Raw genomic sequence first — 22,483 nt, 5'->3', positions numbered from 1 at the left:
ATGGCTCTGTTACGTTAAAGTAAGCAAAGCCATTGAGTGAGCATGAGCTATAATTTACACTTCTAAATGGAATGCACATCTTTGCCATTTTATTTGTTATGACATGTCTGATTTAAAAAGGCCAATGCAGGACTTTTATTTGTAATGGAGTGAAGTTTAAATTGTAATACTTTCACTTTATTTCCTCAAATAAAGGGTCTTTTCCCACCACTGCTTTTATGTAATAAATATACTATAATTTGTCTGGCCCTTACATGCTTTTGATCAGAATTACTTAGTCTACCAAAAGTGGTTGGAAGTATGCATCTGCTAGGCCTGCATGTTAGAGCAACACAGGATTACAGGATGACAAAGAATAATAAAGCACTTCATCTATATGAACAACTTAACTTAATTTTTTTGCAAGTAATTGATGACAATGTAGTCTAATTATGTTATTTCCAAGGTTACTAAAAGCAGCATTTGATCCACATGGCTGATGTAAAATAAGAAAATGTATAAATATTCAGAGGTTTGCTATTTTGCAGAATGAAAATAATTGTATTAGTAATGACATACTAAAATGCGACAAAAGATACACAACTAATGCCACCAGTGTTGGACACTAACAAAGGCTCATAGACATCAGTCATTAAGACATTATAGTTTTAAGAATGCATTATTAAAGCAAATACTTTGCTCATTTATAGAAGGAAAACATGCAGTATTACTAAATAATAAGTGAAACTGGCATATCAAACATTTTTAGCTTTCTGTTTTTAACATACCCCATGGCAACACCAGCATGACCTATAGTGCATTGTATTTATAACACAAGTACCCTCAGGCCATAGGCTCAATGGGGAAGTAGGTATAGTTTCATAACTCTGTTCTAGCTGTTTACCACAGAGGTCTGTCTGTGTAGAAGCTGTAACCATAGTAAGTTGTGTTTCTGCCCCTGAATCTGCCACTGTCAAACCCTCACAGCACCGTTTACCTGACTAGAGGAAAGATACATTATTGCCTCAGATTAAGTTAAGCGTAATTACTCTTTTGTTTTATTTTTTTCTGGCTAATTACCTTATGCAAGCTATTTATTCAACGTATGCGGTTGGTATGTGCTTATAAAAGAGATACAGCTGAGTGGAATTTCCAGCCGCTCCACAGTCATTGTGTTATAGGAGCCATGAGGAAGAAGCCACTTACAGGAAAACAAAAGATACACCTCACAAAAGCAGCTGACAGGAAACAAAGAACAGACCTCAGTGTTTTCATGAAAGAGTCAGCAAATGAGCTCTTAATGCTACCACTCTAGTGATTTACTGTGTATGCATTGGTAAAATTCAAAAAACAAAAAAAATGTATCCAGATTTTTACAGATATTATTTCTACTTCTGTCTTTGTTTGCAACTCTGAAATATCTTTTAAGAAGGTTTTTGATAAACCTGCCACTACCACTGTAAAGCAGGCGTTAGATAATGAGTTTGGGTGTGTACAGATATCACAAATATCATTGATGCTCCTAAACTTAAATTGTCCCCAAAATTCCCTCAACCCAGAAAAAAGTACAATATGCAGTGAGATTTCTTTCTCCATTTTATTACAAAATAAACAAACTGCTTATATTAACTAAACAGGGCAGTGTAATTATACACCAAAGTAAATGAACAGTTTCTGCAGATTAAGAACAAGATTATATAAATAGAGAAAACTGCTTCACAACATCAGGTAGCAAACCAAAAAATCAGAAAGATGAAGCTGAATTTTGTATCATGTATTACATTTTTATTTGGGCTATCAGTTTTCTAATAAATAGCAGGATGTGATTGATTTGTCTTGTAGGATTGCAGGTCTCTTTGGGACACAGTAAGTTTTACATTTAGTAAATTAAGCAATCAATTTATTTAGACATCTGATTTTACAAAAAGTATTTCTGTGGCTACAATGAAAGGCCGTGAAAAATGCATCGTAGTACTGATAAAGTTTGAGAAACTGTAAAACAAAAGCAATTTGAATGTTCAATTTCTAGTCATTATAACAAGGTTAATGTGATTAAGAGGTAGAATTTTTGATGGACATTGAACATGTTGATAGACAGTTTGGCACTCGCATTGAGGGGACTCCTCCAGAGGCATGCGGAAACTGCTGAATAATTGAGCCGATGACTCAGAACATCAATTTTTTTTAATTTTTTTTTTTTTAAATCGGTGTTCGATTAAGCAGAATCTGTCTTTGTCAGAGGGAAGTTAAGATTTATATGTGCACATATTTGCCTAGATAATGGAAAAATACAAATCAAATCAGAATGCACTACATGAAAACGTCCAACTTAAATGCAGCTTTTTTTTTTTTTTTTTTTTTTTTTTTTTTTTTTTTAAATCAACAGGTTTCAGCCGCAGTGAAGCACCAGACAATTTCAAGATTGTTGTTAAGCAAATGATCCAGCTCAAAACTTCACACTGACCACCGACCTTCCGGAGATCTGGATGTCATCAAAAGGAAATAAAGCCAGAATCTGAAAGACAAGGATACAAAAAGTCACATCTCATTGATGCCTTTAGTAATTGTCCACTGCTGTTCTCACCAAATGACAGCCACACCAAGCATGAATTGGTGTTGCAGTTGAAGTCATGGAAGTAAAGATGAAAATAAATGCCGTTGAACTTTTATCCCTAAACAGGAGCTCACAATACATCATGAGGAGGATAGGGCTGTTATTCTACACTTTTTATTGTTGTCAACAAATCTCATGGACAGACCAAGGCAATGTTCTTCTTCTGTCTTACATAATTTCTGACTTCTCTACCCTGTCTTGTGCACTCAGTCCCAAATTCAGGGGTTCTACTGAATCCCTTAATCTTTAAAAACAAGGGAAAACTGTATTATATTTGATAAAAAAGCTCAGTAGTTTTCTAAAACAGCGGGACACTGTAGTTTTTAGAAAATGCTACTCAAACAAGAGTAAATGGTGCATTTGTTGGGGACTATTTTCACCTGTGTATTGATACATATTTGATGTGAGTATTAATGAAAGCAAGGAAGGAACGTGTAGCCCAGTGCAACAGCGTGGCTCATTAATGTGTTTTTTTTAGAGTGGAATGCTGGTCTATGGCACAAAGGAATAAGCTCTAAACGATGTAGGTTGGACCAGTTTACATTGATGTTCCTGTAACTGTCATTCACAATAACTTACGTCATCATTGCCGTCAGCCAGATCCAGCGCCGTTTCGTCCTCCATGTTTCGCAGCATTGTGTCAGCCCCAGACTGGCAGAGAAGGTTGGCGATGGCGGCGTCCTGTCTCCCCACTGCAAGATGCAGGGGTGTGCAGCCATTAAACATGGCAGCATCCACATTGGCTCCCCTGCTGAGCAGCAGCTTCACTGATGTGATGTCATGCAGCTCAGCGGCGAGATGAAGCGCTGTTTTTCCACTGGTACCTTCCTGCCAGGAGCGTAGATGGAAAAATAGTAATTAGAAATTGCATAGTTACACAAACGCCATAAAGTGAGTCAATTAAATTATTTTTAGTTTGACATTTGAAAGTAAGGACATATTTATTTTAATTTTGCATTCTGCAAGGTTGGAAGAAAAGGATTTAGTGAGTAACAGTAATAATAATAATAATAATAATAATAATAATAATTAAAATAAGCCGAAGGGGAGGCACCGTTATATATTTGGCCGGTGATTCAAACTGAGAGGAATGTCTGGGGTAGTTTCGGGACTGACTGCCATGTTCCCTTCCATCAATAGAAAGTTAAGAGTGGCTGGCCGGCCCAGCCTAATCATATCTCAAATCTAATTATGTCTCCATGAATCCTACAGGAAGCCCTGAGCTCAGCTCATATCACTATCAACATTGCACTGGTGCAGCAGATTTATGGACAAGAACACAACACAAGGCCAGGCACAGTAAACACAGTTTGAAAAGGGATAAGTGTGATACTGGCACACTGCTGGTTCATGTGAAGGACACTGCAGGGTAACCCTACCCAGAGACTAATTAAACTAACTTTTTAAGTTTTCTAATCCCCTCTTTTTCTTCAAAATATATGCTGAGAGAGGCAACGTATGACACATCGTTTAAATCTTATGAGGTCAGGGTCAGCTGGCTGCAGGTAGAAGTTTACTTGGACAATATGAAGCTGATTTAGAAGGGAATTTAACACCAATTACATAGAAACAGAAATCTTTTACTTTCTATTTTTGTGAGATAACAAATTTAGTGGGGATTGACCATGTAAGTGTAGCATTTCTATTTAAAACGATAATAAACCATATGATGTATTTCAGTAGAGAGTCATTACACAGACTAACCTGGATATTCAAGTCTGCTCCTTTTTTCACCAAGAGCTTCATAATCTGATGTTGCCTGTTCAGTGCAGCCAAGTGAAGACAGGCAAGACCTGCAAGGACACAGCTTGTTTCAAATATGGAACATGGGGTACATTTTTGAGGTCATAAGAGAATGAAAAATGTATTTAAAAAAGGTAGGTTTTTCCAAACAATAAAAAACAAACTGTAACCATGAAGATATGCTGCAGATCAACTACAATTTGGTTTTGCAAATATACGCCACATCTGTGCTACCCTTGCAACTGTTGCCATTCCTAAACAAAGCTGTGGGACCATAAAACAAATGCCTCACATTCCCATTTGATTTGTCCCAAACTGCCTAAACTAGAGAGTTATCAAAACTGAATTTGACAGATTTATTTTAATTATGATGTTTCCTTTCATGCTATCTATACTGGTTTAGCAATGGCAACAAGGTTAATCATGTCCTTTAAAGATCTGACAACATTAAAGACAAGTCTTGGCCTAAATGTGCCAAAAGGCCATGTTATATTTGGAAACACAAAATCTGAGTTGCATAATCTGGGAAGGTCAAATTCAGATACCCACGGACAAATAATCCTACGTAAAAACAGCAATAATCTGTTGGCTGATTAAGGCCCCGCCACAGTTAATTGTTTTCCTCACCTCTCCAGTTCTGGATCTCGAGGACTGGCGCCAGCTTGCTAGGGGAAACCTCTCTGGTCATTTCGTTGGCGCACTCTGTCTGCCCATGCTGGCAGGCCACATGGAGCGCTGTGTTCCCCTCCTGGTCCTGCAGCTCCAAACAGGCCCCTTTCTCCACCAGGCCTTTCACCACATCTGTCAGGTTCAGGTAGGTGGCCAGGTGCAAAGGGCTCTGAGGATCACAAAAGACAAAAAGTTGTGTAATTCTATCAAAACAGCCAGTTGCTGGTTAAATTAAATACCATTTAATTCAGCATAACCAATGCATGCCAGAAAGTTAAGTCAATAACATTTTTGATTGAATAATTCACTAAAGATAGATGGATTTTGTACTACTCAGTTAGACAAAACAAAAAATGTAAAGACATTTTCCTGAAATTTCTTCAACAAAGAGATATATCAAAACATGCAAAATCATTATTCTACAATGCCAATAACAGATAGTTGCAGACCTAATCAGGTAGATTGTTCTGTAGTTATTGTCCTTCAACTCTGTCTATTTTACTTCAGTCACTGCTTTTCCCAGAATGCCTTGAACTACCATCAGAGAACCTGTTCCTGTTGAGTATCCATGAAATTCAGCTGTTGGTTATACATATGAATAAAGAAAATACAGAGAATAATCCAGCTAAGAAAGTGAGTGTTGCTCCTTTGGTCAAATACAAACAGGTGGTTGTGGTCACATTGCAGTCTGATCTACTGAGGCTAACGTGGGAGTAGAATTTTAGCTCTATGATGGCTTAATTTTTTTAAATATAATTTATCATCAGTAGGATTGAATTGCATCTGTGCAACACACAATAAAACTACAAAAAAAGGCACAAAAATGCATCATCATCGCCTTTATTTTAATCAGTATGCAAGATTGCATTCAGAAGAATTCCTCTTGGCAAGGTCTCCATATGTGAGGTCTTAAAATGACTAATGAGAGGAAATTAGGCAACCAAAATGGCTAACTGAGTCACTGCATTAAGTGCTGAATCTTAACTTCAGATGTTTCCTTTTGACAGTTCTGTCAGTTTGCTCAGTCTTTATTTTTCATTTCTACATAAGCAAGACTCTGTCTGGTCTGACATCTTGAAGGACTGGAACAATTTCTACACCCACATCCACACTAGGATAAACTCCACTGCTCCCTGCGGTGCCATTTCTACAGGAGGTAGAGGAGGGGAGTTTCCATTCAAAGTCCCTTATGAGTTAACCCTGGAACCACCCACAGTGACGTCCCTAAGAGAGGACGGACTACAAATAAAGAGGAACAACAGCTCTCTGGAAGTACTGAGTTATAAATAATGCCACTGTATCCACAACCAAGACACAAGACTGTGAGAAAGTCACTTTGGATCAAAGAATTCCAGTAGAAGCTGCAGTGTGCTTGTGTAGTTGAAAGAGTCATGTTGCATTACCTGGTATAAGTTGTTTTGGATGTCCAGGACTTCTTTTGGGAATAGCTGTATCAACTGTTGAGCAATGAATTTGTCTTCATGGATGATTGCTAAGTGCAGGATTCTACAGGAGTGGCAAAGAAAATAGAAACATCTTTATCTCTCATGATTGCAAAAGCTAGCAAACTTAAGTTATCTAACATTGAGCAATCGTTTTCCACAAAAGCAGTAGTAGAGTAACAGTGACAAAAAAAAAAACGCATTTCAACAAGAGACAGAAAATGTTGCCTCACAATTTTCCTCAGTATTCATCTCAAGAGACTAGTTTGAAATAAACACCTAGTGGGCTAAATGGCAAGATTAAGTGGTTGGGGTATTGAACAATATTTTTTTTTTTTAGAAATAATAGCATAGAGCGATGTTAAAGTATAGGGGCATGTTAAAACCACCCATTAGTAGGTGTATCCTTGTATGGTTTAGTTAACTAAAAAACTAACCAAAAACATGTCAACCTCAAACCCTGAGTGGGAAGCTGTAGCAAACAAATGTGTGCAAAAAGCAGGAAATGGCACCAAGCATTAGTGCTTAATTTAGACTAAACTAGAACAATACAAAGAGCCTCATCTGTAAAACGATTACAACACATTCAAATCAAAGTTTAGCATTAAGTTGCTTTCATGTCAGGCTGCACACCGAAAGCTGAAACTGATTCCTAGTCACAAAGCAGCATGAAGATGTTATTTAATTAACGCAAACAGTGTGCTGTTAAATCTATGTTTCTGCAGTTAGTGTGCTCTCTTAAAGATCAGCAATGAGTTTAAATGTGGTTTATCAATTCAGAGATAACTCTTGCTTTATCTGTCTTATTTCACTCTTACATCCACATCCAGCTAAATGTTGTGTTCATCACATCTATCCTGCACAGACATGTCATTCAGTTTAATACACACATCAGTTTGAGTAGCTTTAAATTGAATTACTTTTGTAAGCCATTAAATGCAACTATATAATTAACCTTATCGTGACCAAAACAATTATAAATAGTGTTTCTTCTGACTGACTTAACACATCCATGTCTGCAATTTTTTGAATATAAGTGGAATAAAGCCAACTACTGTTGATCATCCGAAATGTGTTGAAATACATTTCATTCGGACATAAAACATTATATCAGAGGTTGAAATCAAAGGGTAAGTCACGATACGACACAATCGCGATATGTTGCCAAAGCCTCAGAATAAAGATTATACTACAGATTTCTTGGAATAATTGGAAGTAAACCACAACAACATCAACATCACTCATTCTGTGTAACTGGTTAGGAAACATCGCTCCGACATACCAAAATATATATTTAACAAGAGGGAACTGGTCACAAACACCAGTGTTTAACAAAATATAACCAAAGTTAAACAAGTATTCGATTGACATATAATTTATCAGCAACTATTTGGAAAAATTGCTAACATCCTTCATCTTTTTTTTCAATTAGCTGGTATTCATTTCTCAAATGTTAGCATGTTCTGCTCTCCTGAATTAAATCAAATTGAACAACTTTGAGTTGTTTGAACTTTGATGAATTTGACTATGGCCTCTGGGGAAAATGCAGTGAGCATTTTTTAATATTATCTGCTGTGTTATAGAAACAACAGCTTATGAATTAATCAAAAACATGATTGATCATTAGTTTCAGTCCTAAATATAACTGAACCAGTGTGTGCAGTACATATCATTTACTTTTTAAAACACAAACAACAATAACATGAGGCTTCATGTAAATGTATACCAATTTTAAACTATATAAACCAGAAAAACCTGAACTGAGAGAAAAACTGAAAAGTTTTCTCATTCAAATTTCCGCGTTGAACAGAAATAAACCCATCAATAAATTATCTCAATGTTAGTATATGTGTACTTATAATGTGCCTCACGGGAAAGTATCATGACATGTAGCTGAATCAGTTTAATGTCACCACTGCCTGATTTAAATGTCTGCAGAATAATAGATCTGCCAACCAACTATTCAACCCTGTGAGCAAACCTCTTTGTGTGAAAGGGACTTCCTGGTTTGAGTAAGACTTGAATGAATAAGAACTAAAAAATCCCACAGGGGAAAAAGTCATGTTTGCATGATTCTCTCTGAGTCTAAGCAGCACAGTGTGGCATGTTTCAGGTGTTTTTTCCCTCCCAGGTATCTATAGTTAGGGTGTGAGAATGAAACCATGTGGCCCCAACAACCAGCAAGCGGAAATGAAAAGAGGTCAGACGCACAACAACACTTCTACAATGCTGGGGACGACATCAATCACTGGATTACACTAGAGGCTGCACGAGTCATTAGCAGGCCTGCTTTCCCGTCAAAAGACTGATGACTTGGCAACACAAGATGAGTGGGTCACACAAGAAACATGAGGTGATACGGCCGTGTGTGAAGGTTGGGGTGTTTGGATTGTGTGCAAAAAAATACCAGCAGTTTCATTGACGTAAACTGAGAAATGAACGGCAGCAAACAGCCACTGTGAACAGGTAACCAATTGACATAGACGTCTGGTGTGGCAGAAGACAATCAAAAGAAAGACAGCAGTTAATTGTAGGATTTACCAACACAATCATGCACACACTGTCCTATCCTGATCAACAAGTTTCTTGGATCAAAAGCTGTCCACTCTGCTGCCTCACAGCATGTGCTTTGTCTGTGCTGCATGGGGAAGTCCAGGCCTATCTGTTTCACTTCTGTTTTCTCACTGAGAGACGCCTCACAAGAGACATCCACATTCATGACAAGGACAAAGTTCATTAAAAAAAAGTGCAGTATCACACCGCTATGAAATCCCCTACAAAACCAGTATCACATTAATAGCTCTGCCTCAAATTGAATGTCATTTAAAGACACCATTTACCTCTATTTATGGGTATTTTAATCATCTCATCATCTCAAGTGGAATAAAAATAGGTTTTTTTTAGCAGCCAGTAGTGCTGGAACAAGAGAAAATGAACCAGCAACGGTTTTGATAATAATTTAGGGTCATTTTTCAAGCAACAATGCCATATAAGATTTTCTCTTGCTCTCTGATTAAGATCATTGTAAAAGGATTATCTAAGCGTTTTAAGATGTAAATCGGATAAAATTTTGAAATTTTGAAGGTGTCCTCTTGGACTCTGGGAACTTGTGAGGGGATTTTTTTTATTTATTATTATTATTTCCTAACATTTTATAAATAAAACAGATAAATCGATGATTTAAATCATTATTAGTTGCAGCCCTAAACACCGGTGCTTTTAGTGTTAAAATAAAGCAGGTGATGGGGCCCTGGGAGTGGAAATTTGAAATAAATTTACAAGAGATGATGATTAAAATTCTGGGGTAAATTGTCTCTCTTTCCAAGTTTGGTCATTCTGGGATACACCACTGCAGACTACTACATTTTAAATAATGTTAAAATGCAATGCACTGAGTTTAAACTACACCGAGCATCATGCAACAGTTGGGCGTTGAGCAAAAAAAAAAAAAAAAAAAAAAAAAAAAGCCAAGGCAAGCTCAGAAAAAGTTTGTGCGATTGTGCATCAGAAATTGATAAAAAAAAAAAAAAAAAAAAAATGGTTAAAAAAAAACATACGTGTCTCCATCTTCAGTGATCGTCGTGAGCAAGTTCTCCTCCTGTTCAGTGAGTTCAGAGCTCTGATGTGTTTGCTCCTCTTGGCCGCTGGAAAGCGTGCAGTCAACTACTATCTCCGACAGACTCTCCACCGTGATGGACGAGGAGCCGTAGGCGGAGTCCAGGCGCTCCTCCACGGTGGGAAACTTGTCTCTCGGACCGCTGAAGTCGGCGCTCGGCTCCCGGGGCTCCTCCGACTTCAGTATGGAGCGATACGAGTCAATGCCCGAGTCCGTGCGGTTGTCCTCCAGCAAGTCATCTTTCCTGCAGTCGTCGCTCGCCATGGCCTCGCTGGGTTTCCCCTCCCTCCTTCCGCGAGGATTTAAAGGCTACTATCGGGTGTCGTCGGTGATGTGACCGGAGTCCGAGGACAGCCTGCTGACACCTGAGGAAACCACCGCTCCTTTGTAAAACCAGAGCAAAGAGCCGATTCGTCTCATGCCACTAACCGATAATACATTACCTCCCAGCGACAGGCCCTCACTTTTAATCGGTTATATATATATCTTTGTTACGTTTCACACTATGGTTTGGTCATTACAAACTTGGTGAAAAGGGTTAAAATCAAGCTAAAGCTGGCGGAGCGGCCGCCCGTCGTCTAGATATCCGGTAACAGCGTGAGCTCCGGGCAGAGCAATGAAAGGCGAAGCTGTTTTTGTCAAGCGGGGGAATCCCCAGTGCGCGTACACACACACACGCACACACACACACACACACACACACACGCACACACACACACATACACACACATACACATAACTTCAACTGGAAGAGCGTCAACATGTGACTGTCAAAGTAAAAGTGATGAGGAAGTGATGAGGTTTTCAGAATAAGACTGTATGACAGAATTACAACTTCAGTTTGAGTTCAATGACCTATACGAGTAGAAATTGTTCAACTTTAAATCACAATTTATCATTTTGCAAAACTTTTTTTTTTTTTTTGTTGCAGCCATTGATTTTCATTTCATCTTCAACTTTATTCATCCTGAGGGAAACTGGTGCGCAGCAGTTGGAGTATAACATTTGAAAGAGTACAAATAAACTGCAATTATAAAATATTAATAAGATACAAATCCAAAATATAAACAATGTCAAACATATTAACTTAAATGTAAGGATCATTCTTGGTAAATTATATATATATATATATATATATATATATATATATATATATATATATATATATATATATATATATATATATATATATGAGTAGTGATATATATCTAAGTAGAGTAAATGGTTAATTTCAAAATGTCCATGATATTGCATAATGTCCTATTATTGCACGTTATGTCCCGTAATTCCGGGAGCTGTATTTATTGTAATCCACAGAGGGAGAGTTTTCCAGAAGAAAGAAAGAGATTAAAAATGTACAGAATGAAAAATAACTAACAGCGACATGAAACTTCCTTGAGTTTCGGGCCAACCATTGAACTTTTTCTGGGTTTTGGTTTACATTCTACAATTAAAACATGTGGTTGATAATATATATACTATCTCCAGTATTTTTTAAGAATACATCTATATGTGACAACTTTTAGCCCAACAAAAAGCATGAATTAATCAAATGACTCCCGGACAATTATCAAAATAATTCCCCAACGGAATTTGATTGTTGGAAGTGTGACGAAAGCTTATACACCATGTTATACACCATAACATTGAACAGTAGACTGATGAAAAACAATATGGGAAAAAACTGTCTTTATTTAAATTACACTAGCATGCAACAATAATGTAAGATTGACAAAAAAAATATTTAACTCATGGTCAAAATGGTCGGCAAAAAAAGAATTAAGTATAGATTATAATTTGTATAAAACCTGCAAACACACTGATATGGTCCTTTAGAGGCAAATGCAAGTAAAGTCTTCACAAATAAATTGCAAGTCAACTATAAGTGTTTCAAAACCCGGAATTTTAGCCATTTAACTTGATATGGCATATAACTATTCCTTATCTTTACTTGTCACTGTTTGCAGCTTGAAACCACAAACTCTTTATTATTCAAGGGATTTACCTGAACAAGCCAGTTCACATACAATTTAGTAAGTCCAATGTAATTTGACACTGAATGACCATTAGTGCTGCAATGTGTGCTACGACCTTGTGTCTAAGAGCAACAATGTTATTTGCATATTGTGCGGAAGCTCTAGTATTATTTGATTGATACATTTAAACAATAATTTATTTTATTCGTACTTATCGCATTTGAAAAGGGATGAAACTTTCCTATTTGCCCCATCATTTCTGTCTTGGGTAGAGGCCTACATAAAAAGATAATGTATGTAAGCAGAGTTTAAAGTTGCAATCCTTTACCTACCAAAAGTCCAGGAATAACCCAGCTATCATTTCTTGTTTCCTTTTCTGTCTTGTTGTGGTTTGGCCAATAGAGGGCTCACTACTGCTGAGGGCCAGATTCATCATAATACAGTCTATAAAACAATACTGACTTTCAGAGAGAAACCTTTACTGCTGCCAAGAGCTGTTATATGTGTTGATGCCTTCTACTGTAATGTTTATTCCAATCTCTCATACATTCTTCTTCCTTCATCTATTTCACATGAAAAAAGCAAAATCCTTAATCTGAAAATCAAATTAAGTCTGTTGACAGGTTTCAATCTCAAAGAGGATAGTATTAAGAATTCTGGAAAGCATGATACAATGTTAAGCTCTGTCACTAGCAAGATTAATCCGTGTTGTTGTGATTAAACAGAAGAACTATGAACTTATGCATGATTTATGCATGACAAAGATGAAAGATTCAATCACCTTCAAATAAAAAATATCACTACAAGAAAAAAATATAAACCAATGCATGAACCAATCATACTTTAAATCTTTAAACAGTGGCTCGAAAGGGACGGGATCACTGTACATTATTATGTGCTTACAATTATGTAAGCATAATTTATCTCTTACAAATTAACAAAACTACATACATTATGTTTTTCCTATTTGTTTCTCGATTCAATGGTGAGTTTACTGTGGGGGTTGACTATTATGTTTTAATATAAAAGGCCAACCATAAGCCTATATTTAGCAGTATATATATATCTGCAATAACCAACTTTAAAACATTTTTATTTCTTAAAGTATTAAAGCCTTTATTTTCAACAGGGATATCATTCTTATTCTTATCATAATTGGTCCATGCATAGAAGGTCACGCAGCTGAGGGGATGGAGGGGGAGGGCCCCTCTCTGCAGCACCGCCTCTGTGTGTGTGTGTGTGTGTGTGTGTGTGTGTGTGTGTGTGTGTGTGTGTGTGTGTGTGTGTGTGTGTGTGTGTGTGTGTGTGTGTGTTGTGGTGTAGCTGAACTGGGGATGTGTGTGTTATTTACATTGTGGTGTCGGGGCAGCAGCTCGCACGTGTTCGCTGCCTCTCGTCTTTGTCTCGCTCCGCAGCTCCACCGGTGCTGCTATGGGCCCTGCCGACGGGGAGAGAGGAGCTGGCTGCAGCCTCTGCCGTTTCCACACATTGCAGGAGGAGCCTCAGCCTATTTCGTGCCCGTCTAAGGAGGCACAATGACCGGATTCCAGTAGCCGATGCCCAGCGACGTCTGCCCACTTGGAAGATGCTGGGATGATGCTTGAGTTTTGAGTCTTTCCATTTGGGCGATTATCTTATGGATAATGCAAAAAAGGGCTTTTAAATGTCTTTATGTTTCAACCTGATTTGGAAACCCTCCATCCCACCAGGAGATCCATGACCCGGTTTTTGTTGCACCGTTGTCATCATGTCCCCAGCATCGGCTGCAACCGCCAGTGAAAGCAGCATCACCAGCGTCCCCGAGGAGGAGCCGGACAGTCCGCCAGAGGAGGTGAGGACTCATTGTTTGCAATGTGAAGGCCAATTGTGTTATTCAAATGCAAAGGGGGTAAGAAAACACAGTGGAATCCCAATTATCTAACTATAATCATCAGTTTGTAGAGATAAATGGGGCCAATTTACACGGAGCGCTTTGAGATTAGTTGTATTAATACAGTTGGATTAATTCCCTACTATTCAGAAGGTAAATAAAGAACCTGTGCGTCCAAGCGCGCCCCCGAGAGTGTGAACGTGCATGGATGTGCTATTGGTCTCCCCTTCAGACACGTTTCCAAAAAAAAAAGGGGGTTTGGGGACCGCTTGTGCGTCCGGGAAAGGCTCCAAATTGGCTTTTAGGTAACTGAACAATCTACAATATCACTGTCACTGTTACAAGAATGAAAGAATATAAAAGTGGCCTTTTTCTTCAAATGTTTCCATTATAGTTATTTTTCCACAAGAAAACTCCTAACAGAATCAACATCTGTGTGGGTTTGTGACTTTAAAGACAGTCTTTTTCCAGACAGTGAGTTTAACTCTCTGTTCACTGAAGTGAAATATCTTAATAATAAAGGATATTCTGTTGCTGTCAACATCAGATTGTATTGACTCCTTTAACACAGAGGGAGGCACAATCAAATGTTTACTGCATGGGGAAACAGAAATTACATTCATTATGGATCTATCACTTGAGTAAAGAAAGTAATATTTTTCCTCTTCTTTTCTGTGACTGTGTAGGCTTTTCCATTCAAACACACATGTTGGATAAGTTACATATCCATTACACAAGAGGGTTTTTATATAACCCCGCTGGTCTTATTATGTCAAGAGAAAGTGTCCTTGACTTGGAGAGGCACTTAGTTAAAGGCGCCTCAGTGGGCTCATGAATTGCGAAGCTTCTCCAGTCTTTAAGGTTCTGACTGAACCATTTGGTTTTTTAAATATTGATTACGTTTCGTAACGGACTGTTTATGGTTTTTAATCTTCCTGCAATAGCAACAACTTTTTTCCTTTCTAAGGCTCTTTTTTTAATATATTTAATGTTAAAGCATCCATATAATGTAAAGTGTATTAGTCAAAGACAACCTAAAGGATTCAACACATTACTTTTAACCACAAAAGTAAAATTGGCATATAAACACGCAGGCTGGTATGTCTAAATTCAGAAAAATAATAGAGCATTTTTTTCTATTCCATTTATGTTTCGTTTAACATTTTGTAGTCTGGGTTCAAATTGTGTGCATTCTTGTGTAAAGGGACTGTACAATACATACAGTGCAATTGCCACCAAATGTCAAATTTAATGATAGAGTCTCCTGCTAACTGAACCTTCGGAGATTTTTTACACCATACTTAGGTCAAATACAAGCGCTTCACTTCAGTTGAACACGTTAAAATAACAATGTTTTGTTATTTCAATGTGCCAGATCTCACAAATACAGGGAGTTTTCCTCTCTCATCTGCTATGGGTGTCCCTGCATGAAAAATGTGTGAAGTATTTACAATAACAGGTCTTTCGTGCTATTCAACGAGGCCACAGGAATGTCTGTGTCTAATGTATCAAAAATCTCAACACCATTGTGTTAATGCTGTGAGTCACTTCCTTCATTTTTGTGCCATCCATAGGCCTAATGATTGTTATGATCTGAAGGGAGTTTTTAATTTAAATGTAATTTTAAAGTTACTATCAGTCCAATTAGCGTCCAACTCCCTGTTGTTAAAGCCTCTGATCATCTTTTTACTTTATGTTAAGGGTGAAACTGGCGCGTAATGTAACTTTGTGAGTTACACCCTAATTTATATATCTGGAAATGTAAATGACTGCTGTTTCAAGATTTTAGTTTTGCCTCTTTCATTTAATGGCATGTTTTTAATCAAATATTGCCACATACAGGTAAACTTGGTTTCCATGAGAAATATTTCCTTTTACACAACTGTTCATCATTATTCCTGGTGCTTAGACAGAGGCTGTAAACTGTAACATGAGCCACAAAGTATGTCATGTTGTATTGATTATAGTTGTTGAGCGTGTACATGATGCTAGTGAGTAAATTCTCCTTCTGCAGTAGGTTCATCTCAAAGGGGAATCTCAATGTTAATCCCTCTCACGCTGTGGGGTGGAGTCTTGGGTTGGCAAGGGACTTGGGAACCATGTGGCCAAGGTGGGGGAGATAATTCTGGAGGAAAAACATCTATTATTTATTCTCCTCTGTCGTTCGAAGAGCCCAGAGCTGACATATTGAATTCAAAACATCAATGCAGTGATGCTGGTTGTTGTGGTCACACGTATGCAGGGGCTGACCTATGTAAGAGTTGGAGAAGATAACTGTTGTTTTCAAACGGAATCAGCGTGTTTATACAGCAGGCTCTACCCCAGTGTTATGTCTGTAATGCTAATTATTTGAATTAATTTAGCGATAATTCATCCTTCCTGCGGCTTTTGAATCTCTGCCAGATTTGTGTGGAAGGGTTCCCAAAAGGCGTGACTAGCTCTTGATGCAGGCACTGGGGCTTACTGCGCCCCGCGGTGATAAAGGATGGCACCAGCTTTATGCTGCCAGAGTCAAACGCCTGCTTTTTTTCTGGCTGGCTTAACATTAAACGTGGTATCTTCCTCTCCGAATATTTCTGCTCTTTTACCTCTTTCATATTCGCCAATATCGTTTAAATAAACACACACACTATGGCCACATGCAAACCCACATACAAGTCAAAGAAAAGCTCAACGTGCTACTGACATGAATGTATATTCTTAGCATTGGTACTTTTGCATTAATCAGCTTTTTTTTATGGAATTTGATTACAAGAGCGAGTGACTCTTTTGATAATAATAAGTGGAGACCAAGGCATAAGAAATCGGCTCAAGGCTCATGCATAAACTATGCCAAAGCACTTACAACGCAGAATATTTCCTTAAATATTTCATATGCATGAGCCACTACTTTCTAAAACTTTTTCTAACTTTATACCAAACAGATATTTAGGTCATACTCAATTTTATATTGAAGTCGGTAATTACACTTAGTTAAGCCTCCATGTTCCTAATTGTTTTAAGTGTTTTTGAGTTATATTCTGAGAAATCGTTGTGGCAATAAACACTTTTACTTCTAGGAAGGAATATAAATAGAATCTATTGACAGTATTGATCCATTGACGTATTGCTGTCTTCTCATCTTCTTTATAGCAGCGGCCCCAGAAGCAGTCCTTGACTAAATCCTTGTGTCAGGAAACTCATTGGAAATGCCTGCTGCTGTCCCTGCTGATGTACGGCTGCGTGGGGGTGATGGCCTGGTGCCAGGTGACCAAGGTCACGCGCCTCTCCTTCGACAGCGCTTACAAGGGAAAGTCTATGATGTACCACGACAGTCCCTGCTCCAACGGCTACATCTACATCCCTTTGGCCTTCCTGGTCATGCTCTACGTGGTCTACCTGGTGGAGTGTTGGCACTGCTACACCAGGAATGAGCTACAGTACAAGGTGGATGTTGACAGTGTGGCGGAGCGCATCCAGCGAATGCAGCAGGCCACACCCTGCATCTGGTGGAAGGCCATCAGCTACCACTATATCAGGAGGACGCGGCAGGTGACACGCTACCGTAATGGAGATGCCTACACCACTACGCAGGTCTACCATGAGCGAGTCAACACCCACGTGGCTGAGGCGGAGTTTGATTACGGGAACTGCGGGGTGAAGGACATCGCCAAGATCCTGTTGGGTCTGGAGGACTTCCCCATCACCAGGCTGAGGTTCACTAAGTGCTTTAGCTTTGCCAATGTGGAGTCAGAGAACTCTTACCTGACCCAGCGGGCCAGGTTCTTCACAGAGAATGAGGGCCTGGATGACTACATGGAGGCACGCGAGGGGATGCACCTGAAGAATGTCGACTTTAAGGAGCATATGATTGCCTTTTCTGACCCTAACAACCTTCCCTGGTACGCAGCCAACTCCTCTTTCTGGGTGGCAGCTGCTTTCACCCTCTCCTGGCCTCTGCGTGTGCTGACAGAGTACCACACCGCTTGTGTGCACTACCATGTTGAAAAGCTGTTTGGCTTCGATTACGTGCCAGTAACGCCGTCTGAGGAGCGGCCGAATTGCAGACACATTCCAAGGGTCAATACCATCGACAGCACGGAGTTGGAGTGGCACATCCGCTCCAACCAGCAGCTGGTGCCCAGCTACTCGGAGGCTGTTCTCATGGATCTGGCTCAGCTCTCAGGGAGCTGCAACAACTACTCCGTATGTGGAGGCTATGGTAGCTACAGGCAGAACTGTGAACGCTGCCACCGTACCATCAGCAGCTCCTCCATCTTCTCTCGCAGCGCCCTCAGCATCTGCAACACCGGGAGCCCCCGCATCCCCTTCAGCGCCAGCCGCTTCTCTTTGGGTCGGTTGTACGGCTCCAGGCGGAGCTGCCCGTGGAGGAGCAGCGGGAGCCTGAACGAGCGCTCCTGCCCCACAGAGAGCACGCACTGTTTGTCAGGTCAGCAGGCGAGTGAGGAGAACCCTCCGGCCTATCAGGACGCTCTGTGCTTCCCAGTGCTCATTGTGCACCGCAACGAAGGATGCCTCAACCACGACCACCGCTCCCTGCACAGAAACGGCTCTTGTGTGGAGACTTCTCTATGACCCGCAGCCGCCAGACTTATCTGAGCATGGGATACATTGATACAGGAACAGAGTGAGGGAACTCTGAACACCAGGGCTTGGATAACATTAACTTCTGCTTCTCCCTTTTACAACAGAGGTAACTGAGTCACCTACAATTTACTACAATCAAGGATTTGTTCAAGTTTCTGAAGATACTGTAGTCCGGAAACAGGATATCTGGGAATCCCCTTAAAGTACAGTCAAAAAGTCAGGGAAAAAGTTGACGCTATCGATGAGAGACTGTTGTTTAAATACAATGCGGCTTTAAAGGACCAAATTGCCAAAATGTCACGTACTGTCCTACAGCGTCCATAAGGACAAGAGTCAAATAACCAAGGAATACCAAGGGGAGTCCCGTCCTACTAAATGCCATATTTGTAGATCTTAGTCACAGACAGGACACTTTCTAATTTGTTTTTGCCTGATATAGGTTTTGACTCAGCGTTGACCTTAGACATTGCCAAGAAATGAAAGGGATACAATAATAAATGGATGTCTCAGTGAGAAAAGAAGAAATATTGAGGAAAATCATTGACTCACACATTATGTGAGTCATGGGATTTGGGTGAATTATGAGAGAAATTGCAAAGATATCAGCCTCCATGTCAAATCATAATTAACAAGACTAAATATTTTTGCTGAAACAAAATACATGTCTTATGGCACTTATAAAATCTAAAATATAAACATCTGCTTGTGTAACTTTTTGATACTGGCTGATTTAAGTCTGTTCATTCAAAGTCAATGCTTATGGAAATCTATCTCAAAGGGATGCATTTCCAGAGTATAAATGAGTTGTCTGATTCAGATGCGGAAATATCAAGTTAGCAGAAATTGGCTTGGCTGCGATGACATTATACTTACTGGCTTTCTAAATATAGCGACACAGTCGATGCATAATTTAGCACAGGAGAGCTAAAGGACACAAGAACTAAAAACTGAATCAACAACACTTCTTCACACTGTTAACTGCTATAAACTGCACATTTTCTATAATGGCCAACTACATAGTAATAGATCACTGTCAACTGGGATAGATTAATATCTGAGCGATGCATTTAATTTAATATTCGGCAATATTTCTCTTCAGCCTACCTCCTTATTTAAGTGCCTAGCGATAAACTGTTACTGACGAGCATGAGCTATCATAACTAAAGTCATCTCATCTCAACATCTCCCCATTAAAACAAGTTGAATTTACACTCATAATCACACATGGTATACAAGGCAAAGGAGAAACCTTTTATAATTATTGTTTAAAATACATAAGGTTTTAAGAATCAGGCCCTAAATGTTTTCATGCGATTCTCCTCATGATATAACACCGCTCTCGTATACTGCTGCTCCTGCTGCTGCTGCATATCAGAGAGACAGCCAGAGAGCTGGACATCAAAGACGCCAGAAATAGGAAGAGGCCTGGCTTCACTACTGATAGTGTCAGATTTAATAATATGACAGGATTAGTTTAAAGAACTAAAAAAAAAAAAAAAAAAAAAAAAACTTCCGCTCAAATGAGTGCATGCAGTATCTTAGCTATGGTTCATTTTATTCTACTGCCAAGCCATGCACAACAATAAATGTGTATTGAAACAGAGATGAAACCTTTTCAAACAAAAATGATAGTGAACTAGTTATAGTAACAATTTAGCTAATTTTAACCGTAAAAATAGATCTCATGAGAGCTGCAGTGAAAGATAAACTGGCATGGGCAGGTCATTCTCCACCATTAAGATCAATAAAACCATTATAATGCCCAAGAATATTATTGTGAAAACTCTTTTCTTCACAATAATGAGCCTCTACTGTAAAATTGTGACCAATTAGCCATACTCATTACATTCCATACCTTTGGAGTTGCAGACTCTTTGTAGCAATACTATACAATACACTGAAAATAGTCAAACGGGACAGAGGCATGATTAACAGATTAACAGATTAGACAATTTAGCAGTAGAACATTCTGTAAACGTTTTTTTTTTTTTACTCATGGGTCATCTATGCAAGCCCTGAGAACTCAGGATAGTATTCAGGGCAAAGATTATGGTCATCACTACTTTCTCTAAACTATTCAGATGCGCAATAATTTTAAATGAGAGGTTTGCGGAAAAAAAGGATTATGAACCATACGGACATAACATTGCTTATGTTCCCATTCCAGATAACAAAGGTGAAAAAGCAGGTGAGATACAACAGAGTAACATGTTAGATATCTGCGCCTCTTCAGGATTTTGGTCGCACTAGATATTCATAAATCCATCTTTAAGTCCTTAGTAAGTTCTTAGTAACTACTAGCTAGTATCGGGTTGCACCATTAAAACTTCAGAAATATCAAAGATCTGTGTAATGTGTTAATTGGTTAACGATACTACCATAACTCTCAAATGTTGCACAACCATATATATATATATATATATATATATATATATATATACATACATACATTTTGGGAAATACACTTATCAGCGGGTTAGCTCAGCTTAGCACAAAGACTGGAGACATTTTGTTATTTTACGCAGGTCGTTGGCTGTATTAGCCTCAGCAGACAGATGACAGTGGTATTGAGCTTCTCATCTAACTCTCATTTAAAACAAAAACAAATAAGAGTATTTCTCAAAAATGTCAAACTCTCCCTTTAATGGTTAATGGATGGCGAACTACGCAACCCTCTTGAGCAACATGAATAGCATTTTAGTGGGAAACCAAATGACACACAGGGATTGAAATGAACTCATTACTCGATTAGGTTTCTCATAAAGAGCTGGATCATTCCCCAGCATGCATTTATCAGAAGGCAAAAAATAATGTAATGTCCATGAACTGTTGGGTAAAATGTAAGCATAAAGAAACCACAAGGAAGAGCATGCAAACTCCACAAGGGATGTCAAATATATTTATATGATTTGGGATTTAAGTCACTGTTTTATACTAAATTCATCATCACATTCTCTCATTCATGATCGGCCAATAAGCGTCTCAGATAACTTCACTGTGATCCATACAAAGTCACGTGTAAGAATATAAAATCTGTTTACCGGTGCAATGTTTACATAACAGTGACATTCAAAACAGTTATAAATCTCTCTGGAAGGTTCATAACTAGACATTTTCCCTCTTTTGTCACACAAAGCACTGAACCCTTTATCATGTGTATTAGGTAGTTTAGGTAGTTTTGATATGTACTCTTTCACTCAAGAATGCTCTGGAGTTTGTCTTTTTATATTTAAATGAGTTTTAGGATTTTAAAGACTGTAGGGCAGGAAGGATTTGTACTGTAAATAAAGTAGAGACGAGAGGTTAGAATGACTGTCAGTGTGGATCTTGTGCTTAGCTGAATGTGTCGTGCGCATTTAGGTAATCTGAAGCAGTGATATTTTTGATGTGCAGATGGTAAATGGTGATTTTGTTGAGTCACAAATGGCAATACAATCCTCTGTAAAAGGTTTTTAGGCAACACAGCCAACAGCATCTTTATTCTGCTTCTTATATACTATTTTGAATGATGTTTGTTTCCCTTAAACCCATTTTTACATATATTTGGTACACCCTTATTTAACTGAAAATGTCAGGAGGATTTGACTGATTTAGGGTCAGGTGCACACACAAAATGAATGGGTGAGTATTGATAATGAATACTGATCTAAATAATATCAGTATTCTATCATATGTAGATTGATCTATGTGCTAGTCCACCATCAATTTACAGAGTAGCTTTGCCTCTCTTCATACGATTATAGGAAACAACTAGTGATTTTGCAAGTAAAGAGGTGTTTTTTTGCTACCTTGCAAAGGTGTTACAATAATATTAAGAATACCGTAGATATAGTAAAAAAAAAAAACACTAATCTGTATGTATTCCAACACCACCACAACGTTGCCTTAATGTTACATAAGGACTTAAAACCAAATCTGTGTATCAATATGAAAAAAAAAGACTCCTCAATAAATTGAAATGCTCACTGAAATATGTGTCAAATATTT

General features: G+C 38.5%; 2 protein-coding genes across 3 annotated transcripts; one reads left to right on the top strand and one right to left on the bottom strand.

The window, feature by feature from the left end:
* Nucleotides 1–1,563: 1,563 nt before the first annotated feature.
* On the bottom strand, nucleotides 1,564–10,699 carry nfkbie (nuclear factor of kappa light polypeptide gene enhancer in B-cells inhibitor, epsilon). Of its 2 annotated transcripts, XM_054618978.1 has the most exons (7): nucleotides 10,507–10,699; nucleotides 10,005–10,428; nucleotides 6,409–6,511; nucleotides 4,964–5,174; nucleotides 4,298–4,386; nucleotides 3,173–3,421; nucleotides 1,564–2,494 (listed from the first exon to the last, which is right to left on the bottom strand). In XM_054618978.1, the coding sequence occupies exons 2-7, from the start codon at nucleotides 10,325–10,327 to the stop codon at nucleotides 2,426–2,428; spliced, it is 1,044 nt and encodes a 347-aa protein (XP_054474953.1). In that variant the 5' UTR covers nucleotides 10,328–10,428; nucleotides 10,507–10,699; the 3' UTR covers nucleotides 1,564–2,425. The 2 variants fall into 2 exon arrangements, with proteins under 2 accessions (XP_054474953.1, XP_054474952.1); XM_054618977.1 differs by having other exon boundaries at nucleotides 10,005–10,699.
* Nucleotides 10,700–13,374: 2,675 nt separating this feature from the next.
* Nucleotides 13,375–19,123, top strand: tmem151ba (transmembrane protein 151Ba). Its single transcript, XM_054618711.1, has 2 exons — nucleotides 13,375–13,870; nucleotides 17,042–19,123. Exons 1-2 carry the CDS (start codon nucleotides 13,787–13,789, stop codon nucleotides 18,482–18,484), a joined length of 1,527 nt encoding a protein of 508 aa, XP_054474686.1. The 5' UTR covers nucleotides 13,375–13,786; the 3' UTR covers nucleotides 18,485–19,123.
* Nucleotides 19,124–22,483: the final 3,360 nt, after the last annotated feature.

Source organism: Anoplopoma fimbria, chromosome 18 (genome assembly GCF_027596085.1).
Source record: "Anoplopoma fimbria isolate UVic2021 breed Golden Eagle Sablefish chromosome 18, Afim_UVic_2022, whole genome shotgun sequence".
Classification (NCBI taxonomy): domain Eukaryota; kingdom Metazoa; phylum Chordata; class Actinopteri; order Perciformes; family Anoplopomatidae; genus Anoplopoma; species Anoplopoma fimbria.
Note: the sequence above shows the minus strand (reverse complement) of the source record. Positions and strands in the feature narration are given on the sequence as shown.